Source organism: Eurypyga helias, unplaced genomic scaffold (genome assembly GCF_000690775.1).
Source record: "Eurypyga helias isolate BGI_N326 unplaced genomic scaffold, ASM69077v1 scaffold31027, whole genome shotgun sequence".
Classification (NCBI taxonomy): Eukaryota; Metazoa; Chordata; class Aves; order Eurypygiformes; family Eurypygidae; genus Eurypyga; species Eurypyga helias.
In genome coordinates this window covers 6,672-16,541 of record NW_010260279.1, presented here as the reverse complement: position 1 = coordinate 16,541, position 9,870 = coordinate 6,672, and the positions used below count along the sequence as shown (strand labels likewise).

At 49.3% G+C, this 9,870-nt stretch overlaps 3 protein-coding genes across 3 annotated transcripts; 2 read left to right on the top strand and 1 right to left on the bottom strand.

The window, feature by feature from the left end:
- LOC104503959 (olfactory receptor 1086-like) lies at nt 1-999 on the top strand. Its single transcript, XM_010154999.1, has one exon. It carries the CDS (start codon nt 1-3, stop codon nt 997-999), a length of 999 nt encoding a protein of 332 aa, XP_010153301.1.
- Nucleotides 1,000-4,546: 3,547 nt separating this feature from the next.
- On the top strand, nt 4,547-5,256 carry LOC104505614 (olfactory receptor-like protein OLF1). Its single transcript, XM_010154998.1, has 2 exons — nt 4,547-5,137; nt 5,245-5,256. Exons 1-2 carry the CDS (start codon nt 4,547-4,549, stop codon nt 5,254-5,256), a joined length of 603 nt encoding a protein of 200 aa, XP_010153300.1.
- A 115-nt stretch (nt 5,257-5,371) lies between these two features.
- On the bottom strand, nt 5,372-9,870 carry LOC104505209 (olfactory receptor 1052-like). The gene is made up of 2 exons (XM_010154997.1): nt 8,947-9,870; nt 5,372-5,422 (listed from the first exon to the last, which is right to left on the bottom strand). The coding sequence occupies exons 1-2, from the start codon at nt 9,868-9,870 to the stop codon at nt 5,372-5,374; spliced, it is 975 nt and encodes a 324-aa protein (XP_010153299.1).

The window sequence follows — 9,870 nt, the reverse complement described above, 5'->3', positions numbered from 1 at the left end:
ATGGTTGAAGAGAATTATACATTTGCATCCGAATTCGTTCTCCTGGGCTTCACCAACCGCAGAGACCTGCAGGTGACATACTTTGCCTTATTCCTTGCCGTCTACGTGGTCACTCTAATAGGAAATCTGGGGGTAATTACACTAATCACAATCAATCCGTGCCTACACACTCCCATGTACTTCTTCCTAAGCCACTTGTCTCTCCTGGACGTCTGCTACTCCTCCACCATCATCCCTCAAACCCTGCTGAATTTTTTAGCAGAGAAGAAGGTTGTTTCCTTCGTTAGGTGTGCCGCCCAGCTCTTCTCCTTCGCGACCTGTGCCACCGCCGAGTGCTACGTGCTGGCTGCCATGGCTTATGATCGCTACGTGGCCATTTGCAACCCTCTGCTCTACTCTGTGGTCATGTCCCAGAGGCTTTGCGTTGGGATGGTGGCTGGTGCCTACTCAGCCGGTGTGATCAGCTCCATCATACACACGGTTTCCATATTTCGTCTCCCGTTCTGCCGGTCCAAGAGGATCAACCATTTCTTCTGTGATGGACCACCCCTGCTAGCTCTCTCCTGCTCTGACACCCGTGTCAACGAGGCGATCGTTTCTGCTGTGGTGGCGTTCAATTTGCTAATCACCATGGTCTTCATGTTAGTGTCCTACGTGTCAGTCCTCTCCACCGTCTTGGGGACGCGCTCCGTGGCCGGTCGGCACAAAGCCTTCTCCACCTGTGCCTCTCACTTGGTCTCCATCGCTTTGTACTACGGCAGCTCCCTCTTCATGTACCTGCGCCCTGGCTCCAGACACTCCTTGGAGCATGACAAGGTGGTCTCCGTGCTCTACTCCGTTGCAGCCCCCTTGCTGAACCCGCTCATCTACAGCCTAAGAAACACGGACATGAAGAATGCCGTGAGGAAAGCAAAAGGCAGAGTCCTCTCTTCCTTGTCCATCCATGGCTCATGGTCAGCCAGAAGGAGAGGGTTACCCTTCCGTGGTAAGGAGGGCTAGGTATGGCACTTTCAAGAAGCAGAGACTAAACGCACCTGGAAGCAGAACACCTGGAAAACACGATTTTCTTTGAAAAAAGGCAATGCGTAGTGCTAGGAGTGCTGGGACTTTCCTGAGTCCTGACAGTGACTGTGTGTTGGTCAGAAAGTTATTATCCAAACAACTTAAATAAGACTTAAAATAAATATTATTTACTAAGTAAATATTAATTTTTAAAAAGAATTAATTTAATTTCACACTTCATAGAGCAAAAGGTGGTGGCTTTGTCCTGCCAACGACAAACCAGCCGGTGTCTGATCTCTCATGTTTTATATCCATGACTCTTCTCTGGTGATGTTCCTGGTATTAGGAGGATGTTAATTGAATTTCCTAGGAGTTTTAGGTCTAAGCCGTGAAGTGAGGTCGTGTGAAGTAACGCAGTGACGGTGTGTCGGTCATCAAAGCACCCAACGGTAAGTGGGGACAAGTCACATTTGAGCTTCTGCTCTGCATTTAACTAGGGATGTAGAGGGCCAGAGTGCTGGCAGGAGGGAGGATTTGAGTCCTCCTTTCCCCCAAACAGACAAGGTGCTGCTGGCCTGCGGTCACCTTACGATGGAGATGGCAAAAATACAATACCAAACGGTCTGGATCTGGGATTTCAAGCTCCATTTTTTACCCTGTGGGTGCCCACCTACCCAAGCAGACATCCTTAGTGGATTATTTTGCCTTCCATGTATTTTTTTTTTTAATAATATCTGAAATATCTTATTCTTTTCCCCCTCTTTATGTTGCTTTTCCCACTTTACAAGCCTTAGTTTTAGCCCAGCACTGAATAGGGAAGAAAGAAATATAAAAAACACAAGAAAATCCTTTTCTACCCACCTTCAGTGCATCTCCAGGACTAATAATTCAGTACTTTCCAGAAAAAAAAACCCAAATTTACATTAAAAACCTCTAAAGCCACCCGTGTACTTCTCCACCTTGTTTCCCCATAGTCTATAGCTCCAGCATTCTCTTCCATCTCCTCCATCCTTTGTGTTTTCTAAATGTCTGGGACAGTTGTCACTGAATGTTTGTGCCAAGGGTTTTGTCATCTAGCAGGGTCTTGCAGGACACATTGTCACTGAGGATTCAGCAGAATGAACCTGGTAAATCTGAGTTAGTTCCGTTAGACCCTCAAAGCAGCTGTATAAAACGATGCCTTCGAGCAAGTGTGAGGGTGCTGTGCAGACACCAGTCAAGGGTGTGGAAATAAATATTTCTGCTGGTGAGGATGCCCCACGGCCATGCTCCGCTCATTCCTACAGCAGATGCTCCGTTAGGTTTGTTTTCAGCATCCTTCAGTGCAGCATCTGATCATCAATCGGATCTCCTTGTTGGCACTAAAGGGGTAATTTTCAATACAGAGGTTTGTCGTAGTTGGATAAATAAAAAGAAAGTTGCCTTGGACTTGTCTGTCTGCAAGACCAGGTTGAGGCATGGGCTGGTCTCTACGGGAAAGCTGGTCCTGGAGGTGTTGGTGTGGCCAGGAATGTTTTGGGAGGGGTGAAATCAAAAGAGGCTTTTGCTGAGAAGATCAAAATAATTATTATCTGGAGGAGGGTCCTGAGGGAGAGCGGCTCACACAAACATCTGAGGTAACGCTTCACCCAGGATAAAACCCCTCTGCCAGCCAACCTGGGCGATCCTGCTCCGGAGCGTCTCCCCTCCTACCACAGCTTCCAGCCGTCGGACGGGCTTCCCAAGGAGCTGCAGGCACCGCATCCACCAACCTTTCCTTTTAACCAAGCAGGTAAACAAGGGGTTTGGCTTGCCTGGCGGGTGACCCTTGTGCTGCCTTAACTCCTAACACGTTTCGCAGCACTTTGCTTCCACTGTGACTCGACTCATTTGTCTCTTTAGCAGTTTGTAGACTTCTTATTTAAAAAAAAACCCCAAAAACACTAGCATTGGTTAACACATGAAAATGTACACCAGTCCCTTTTGGTGGCAGCTGGACTGGTGTAATAAATAATAAGGAGCAGGATTTTTTTTTCAGTTTCATGCCACAGTACTAATTTTTTCAAAATTTCTGCATCCAAATGATCAATTGGCAAACCTAAACAAACAAACAAAAAAAACCCCAAAAAACCCCAAAACAACCCAAACACAAAAAAACCCCAAACACAAACCCCAAACCAAAAACACCCCAAAAAGCCTAATTAACAGTCCTGTTTTGTTCATAAGGCTGAAGAGCAGCTCTGTCTGTACTCGGCAAGATTTAAAATGTTCTTATTATTTAACATAATTTCTTTAACTATTTAGCAGGTTCTTAGCCCCAAAGCTGTTTGAGATAGGAATGTCCTCTCCAGGGCTGGAAGTTCACCTATGAGCTGGTCACCACGGGTCGCTTCTACGGCATGGAAACGTGCGCCTCGAGGACAGCATCGGTTTAATCCCAGTGATGGAATCCCTGTCAACGGAGAGAAACACGTGCTTCAGGGGTACCAGTCGTGCAGATGAGCTGCAACGACGTCTCCATTACCGCGTAGTGCTGACCAAGGAGGTCTGAGGTCGGTAGAGTAAAATGAGTGACGCTGGGACTTCATTACCCTCCTGCTCTCGCTTCTGCCTTCTGTAATTTGTTAATTCAGCCTATTCTGGGGGAGGGGATGCTGTTTTGTGGCCGGGATGTGTTGGTGCAGCTGCATCTAAAGGAAGCCCATCCGTGCCCTCCAACAGCATCCACAGCGTGAACCCAAGCGCCCTAGCTGGGGTGAGGAGGTTTGCTTCCGAAAAACCACACTCCACACCCCACCTACAACAGATCTGGGGGAATTTCTGAGATGTAGACATCTGTGGGCAGATCTTTCATCAGATAATTGATCTGCAGAGGGGTTGAAGGGGGGAGATGGGAATACCCAAGCTGAAGCTTTAAAAAGTTTGGCTTATATATAATAAACAGCGTGATGTGGATATTCGAGTTGGTCGTAGAAAGCTCACGGCACTCACAGCAAAGCTGTGCTGGAGACAGTACCTCTGCTCCACCCCCACCCAGCACACGCAGGGGTCTTCCTTCAAAAGCAGATACACAGAAATTACAAAAAACAACCAATTTCCAGCGCACGGCTTTGCTTCATGCTGAAAAGCATGTTTCGTGATAAAAGCCTTAGTTCTGCACCAGAACTAATGAGGCCACAGAAGAGCACTGATCCAGTCTGAAAAAGGAAAAAACCCCTTAGAATTCCCAGAAATCAGTGGCAAGAATCCGGATTGTCCTTGTTATCCACATTTTGGAATATGTCTGTTTGGCTTTTTTACACTTGAACAAACAGTTGGATATTTCTTGGTGTATAATGTATATAAATCCTGCCAGAATGATTTTCTGTTGGTATCTGGGGGGTAAGTAGCTCCTTCACCTCTCTGAGCTCGAAGCTTGGGCTAAAGGCAGAAATAGTGACCTTTTATTTTCCTAAAAACACACTGTTTTCCATCGCATTTGCTTTTATAAGCACCGACGTTTCCCCGGTGTCGCTCTCTTAGGGATTTATTTCACTGATTGATTTTATTTCTGTGCAAGCTAGAAATGGTGGGTAGAGAAAACCTCACTGTTCTGTCTGGCTTCATCCTCTTGGGCTTCTCGGATGCCCCAGAGCTACAAACTACCATCTTCACGATTTTCCTATCCCTGTATGTTTTAATGGTGCTGGGGAACCTGATGATGATCCTGTTAACCATCGCCGACCCCCAGCTCCACACCCCCATGTATTTCTTCCTCTCTCACTTATCTTTCATAGATTTTTGCCTTTCCTCCACTATCGTCCCCAAAGCGCTGGAGATCTTCCTGCTGGGGAGAAGCCACATCTCTTTTTTGGGTTGCTTTGCCCAGGTTTATTTTTCCCTTGCTCTCATCATCTGTGAGGGTTTCCTCCTGGGGGTGATGGCTTACGACCGATACACAGCCGTGTGCAAGCCCCTGCTTTACACCACCACCATGTCCAAGAGGTGTTGCTACGACACGATGGTGCTGGTGTACACCACGGGCTTCCTCACCTCCCTGGTGCACACCGTCCTGGCCGGGAGGTTGTCCTTCTGCCGGGCCAGGAGCATCAACCACTTCTTCTGCGACCTGCCCACCCTCCTGCGCTTCTCCTGCTCGCCCACCCGCGTCAACGAGGTCTTGCAGGCTTCCAACGCTTGGCTTAACACCCTGTGCTCTGTCCTGATGATCCTGGTGTCCTACACCTACATCCTCTACACCATCCTGCAGATCCCTTTGGCCAGGAGAAGGCTTAAAGCTTTCTCCACCTGCACCTCCCACCTGGTTGCCGTCACCGTCTTCTACGCGCCGGGGCTACTCAACTACGTCCAGCCTCACAAGGCGTGCTCGCCGGGCCGGGCAAAGCTGGTTTCAGTGTGTTACACCGTCCTGACCCCCACCCTCAACCCCCTCATCTACAGCCTGAGGAACAAGGAGGTGAAGAGGGCCCTGAGGGAGCTGTGGGTGCGAAAGGTGGTGCCGCATCGATCCAGGCTTTGAAAACGCGTTTTCAGCTCTTCGGTGCTTTGGAGGTAACGAAGGGATCTGTGTTATCGGTCATTGTCGGTCTGAGGTCGCACAGCGAGTACAGGGTGTGGGGAAACCAGCAAAGCAAACTGTTCTCTAGCATCATTGGTAGTTCTCCACCATAAAAAGTCATTCGTTAGCACAACAAATCGTTCTCTTTAAAACACTTCTGTTTATTTTAATCATGGCCTGAGCCTTCAATAATTAATCAAAACAATCATCAGCGCATTCCTAGCAGAACTGAAATAATACCACAACGTTTTTGTGCCTAAATGGTGATAAATGAAAACACTGTCCACAAAAAGGATGCTCAAGTCAGAAGTAAACAATGGGAAATATTTCTGTGGCCTGCTTGACAATAGCTTTTTCCCCAAATGAGCTTGACGAGCTGAGGATTTCTTTAAGTCAGTGACACACGGAGAGCTGCGACCTGGCCCAGGCTCTGAATTTTTCTAGGTGCGTTCTTAAACCTGCTCTTACGAAGGCTTTGCCGAGGCAGGCGTCAGTGAGGTCCCCTTCGTCGGGGCTGTGAGTGGGAAACAGTCTATAGAAGAGGCGGTTAAGAAGGTTTGCCAGAGGCGATCCTGACGAGAGGGGAATGTTTCCCCGAGGCAAGCGACCTGGTGACAGCAGTGTGGGACGCGATCGTCCAGGTGAAGGTCCCGCGGTGAGACCTCAGGTGCCATTTCTGACCGGTGTAGAGAGGAACCCGCAGAAGGCATGAAGCCACAGTGCTGTCTCAGGGAACCCGGAGCCATGGGGACGACTTGTGTGCACCCAGACGTAAGCACCTTGCCCAAAGCATGTTCCAACCCAGATCTTCTGGGGATTTGTTGTCTTTATATCTACTGATCTTTCCCTTTTGGGATGGCCAGTAACATGTCTGTGCTTTGCGTGACAATTTGACTGAGTTACGACTCTTCCGCACGTCGTCACATGGCTGAGGTGGAAGGTGCTCTAAGGAAAACAGCAGGCAAAGGGTTTTGTAACATTTCCTTGAGACACACCCTTTATGTGTCATGAATTACACAATTTCTGGAAGCAAACATAGGTTGTATAATGTCAAAGTGAATTAAATATGTTTTAAATACATACGTAAACCGTGGTCTTCCTAGAAGAACTGTAATGAACAATGAATGAATGGAATGGCAACCAGTTAAAACCAGCTTTAAGCAGGTGTGAGGTGAAACACTATAAAGCTTTTAATCCAAGTTTCTGATGGAGTTTTTAGGAAAAGTAGAGGTGTTTGGACAATTTTCCCAAGAAAGGGTGAACGTGCCTTATTCTGCGTAACTCAGGAGGGACAAGAGTCATGAACACACAGTAAGGGAGCTCATCGCTCCCTTCTGCTCTGTCCTTCTGTCCCCTGTGCACAGGGACACATCCGAGAAGGCTGGATACGGAGCTGTAGCTGTGTTTAGGGGGCTGGGTGGGGGGGAAAACCAGTTCCTTTCTCCCTGAGACATCAGGGAGTGCAATCAGAGTAAGTGGCCAGCCTCACCTGGGGTCTCTGCCCACACCCTCTGTCCCAGGCTGGGGGGCACTATTTAAGCTCAGCCCCAGTGAGTTTAGAACTGTGGTTTCCCCTGGGCTGTTGACTAGAGCTGCTGCTGTGCTCAGGCGCTGTGGGACCGTGCCCTGCATTGTGGCCACCTTCAGCTCCCAGTTTGCCTTCCCTTGGGGAGGAACCGGTCCTCGCTGCTCCCTGAGCCACGGCGCGTCACGCCAATAGCGCAAGCAACACTTAACGCGAGGCAAGATGCTCTAGTGTCCAGGCTGAGGATAAAGCAAGCTGCTGTGAAAGGTAAGTGTTATAAAGATCTCCCCTGTGCCACCTTTTTCTGTGCCTCCCTTGAGGAAAAGGGCCCTGCTCAGCTGTGTGCCCTGGGTGTGTTTTATTTTACTCTGTATTAGGTATCAACAACGTGGACTCTTACATCTGAGCAAAGAAATAATTGGTTTATTGACATAACAACACTGTGGTGCGCTTAGGTCACAATTTCTATGGCTAACAGAAACCATGCTGGGAGCACTTAACTTTTATTTTAGCCATTAAAAAACACTTAAAATGGACTAACTCGGATGCAGCCATGTACAAATGAACGTTGAGTGACAGATGACCCCCCCTCTCTTCCCTCCATGGAGCCCTGGCACCCCGGCTCTTATCGCTCAGGGTCTCAAAACCAGGTTGCGGTCGGTTGTCTCTGCTTGGGAGAGCGTGTTGTTCTGCAGCATCCCTCGGCGGTACCCGCTCAGCTGTAGAGCTGTCTGGGGAAGAGGTGGCTGGGAGGAAATAGCACTTAAAACAGCTCATTAGAAGAAAACGGGGGGAAAAATGCTTCTCCCTAGCTAGTTACATGCTAAAAGTCTTGCCAATAGGGAGCAATAGCACTCCCAGCTGCTGCTGCTAAAGCAGATAAGGATGGAGGTCAGATGAAGCTCATTTCCCACCCAAATAAGCTGTTTGGCTGAGTTAGATGCCGTGCAGCTGTGGGAAGCAGGGTGTAGGCTGAGATCCATGCCAGTGGCTGAGGGTGCTGCTGCGTGTTGGGTACAGGCGGAGACAAGCCGGAGCTTTTGTTCCCCAGGGATGAAAATGCCAGGAAAACATCCCAGGTGCTCTGGTGGAAGTGCCCTCCGGGTTTGGCGGGGAAGCAGTGGAGTTCTTCCAGCGCAGACACAGCTACGCTGCCTCCAGGTTGTCGTGTTGTGGTCGCTCAGGGATTTAGCATCTTCCTGGTGCTAAATGACAGCCCTGCTGCTCTCATCCCCGGCAGCTCAGCACCCTCTGCTTCTCCTCCCTTCCCCTACTTTCCATGCCCATGTCCTGACATGGAATGAGATTTCAGTTTTCCTTGTGGTTAGCCCTAAGTGAGGTGGGGCTTTTTTGGATATACCTCCCCAAAAGCCTCCGGTCCTCCTTGAACTTGCCTCTAGAGGAATCACCGCTTGAATCGGCTGAGATTTCAGTTTTCCTTGTGGTTATATCCAAAAAAACCCCCCACCTCACTTTGGGCTACCTCCCCAAAAGCCTCCAGTCCTCCTTGAACTTGCCTCTGGAGGAATCACCGCTTGAATCGGTGCAACTTCCTAAGAAGCTGAGCTTAGGAGGGAAATTCCTTATGAGTTTTTATTTTTACCACCTCCCATGATATTACAGGATTTCACAGAAATAAAACCCAGAGGTGATAAGGAAATGTTTGTCAGAGGCCTGTGATGCCAGGATGTTTGGTAACATGGAGTCTCTGCGGATTTTAAAGCACGCTCAAAACTTGCTGTACCTGCTTCCGTAAGGGCGTACGGATCCGTGCCCCTCCGGGCAGCTGGAGTGCTTTAAAAGGGAAGCAGCAGGAGTATTATGATCCGATTGGGGTCAGTTTGGTCGGCAAGCAACTCGCAAAAACGCTATTTGCTGTCGCTTTTCGGAGCGCATCCTGGACCTCCTTGTTCCTCAGGCTGTAGATCAGGGGGTTGAGCATCGGGACGATCAGGGTATAAAACACGGCGGTGACTTTCTCGGTCTCCAGCGAGTACTTGGAGGCCGGCTGCATGTGGCTCAGCCCCGCGGGCACGTAGAGCAAGGCAACGCTCAGGAGGTGGGAGGCGCAGGTGGAGAAGGCTTTGTGCCTGCCTTTGGCAGACCTGATCCTCAGGATGGAGAAGAGGATGTAGACGTAGGAGAGGATGAGGACGAAGAGCACAAAGATGGAAATGGTCGCGTTGAAGGTCACAAGCAGAAGCTCATTGAGGTGGTTATCGGAGCAGGTGAGTTTCAGCAGAGGGTTGGTGTCGCAGAAGAAGTGGTTGATGACGTTGGGGCCGCAAAAAGACAAGGGCAGCAGGCAACATGTTTGGGTTAGGGAGTTCAAAATCCCCCCTACGTATGACACGGCCACCAGCCGGACGCAGACCCTCTTGGGCATAGAAAGGGTGTAGAGCAGCGGGTTGCAAATGGCTACGTAGCGGTCGTATGCCATCGCAGCCAGCAAGAACACCTCTGCGGTCACAAACGTGAGGAAAAAGAAATGCTGGGCGAAGCAGGCAGAGTAAGAAATGGTTTTCTTTTCCACCAAAAAGCCAATAAGTAGCTTTGGAGAAAAGATGGAGGAGTAACAAAGATCGATAACAGAGAGATGGCAGAGGAAGAAGTACATGGGGGTGTGCAGCCGGGGGTTTGTCCTGATCAAGGCGATGAGCCCAAGGTTGCTGATCAGGGTGAGGAGGTAAATCATGGAGAAGATGATGAAGAGAGGAGTCTGCAGCTTCGGCTCACACGTCAGCCCTAGGAGGATGAAGTGGGTCACCGTGGTGTGGTTGCCTGGAGCCGTGTTACTGGCCGTCAT

What these genes read in the sequence shown, in the direction of transcription:
- LOC104503959 (XM_010154999.1), top strand. Translation starts at nt 1, where the DNA reads ATGGTTGAAGAGAATTATACATTTGCATCCGAATTCGTTCTCCTGGGC.
- LOC104505614 (XM_010154998.1), top strand. Translation starts at nt 4,547, where the DNA reads ATGGTGGGTAGAGAAAACCTCACTGTTCTGTCTGGCTTCATCCTCTTG.
- LOC104505209 (XM_010154997.1), bottom strand. Translation starts at nt 9,870, where the DNA reads ATGACGGCCAGTAACACGGCTCCAGGCAACCACACCACGGTGACCCAC. An exon ending in TCCAGGATGCGCTCCGAAAA is followed by an intron (nt 5,423 to 8,946) that starts GCGACAGCAAAT and finishes CTTGTTCCTCAG; the next exon opens with GCTGTAGATGAGGGGGTTGA.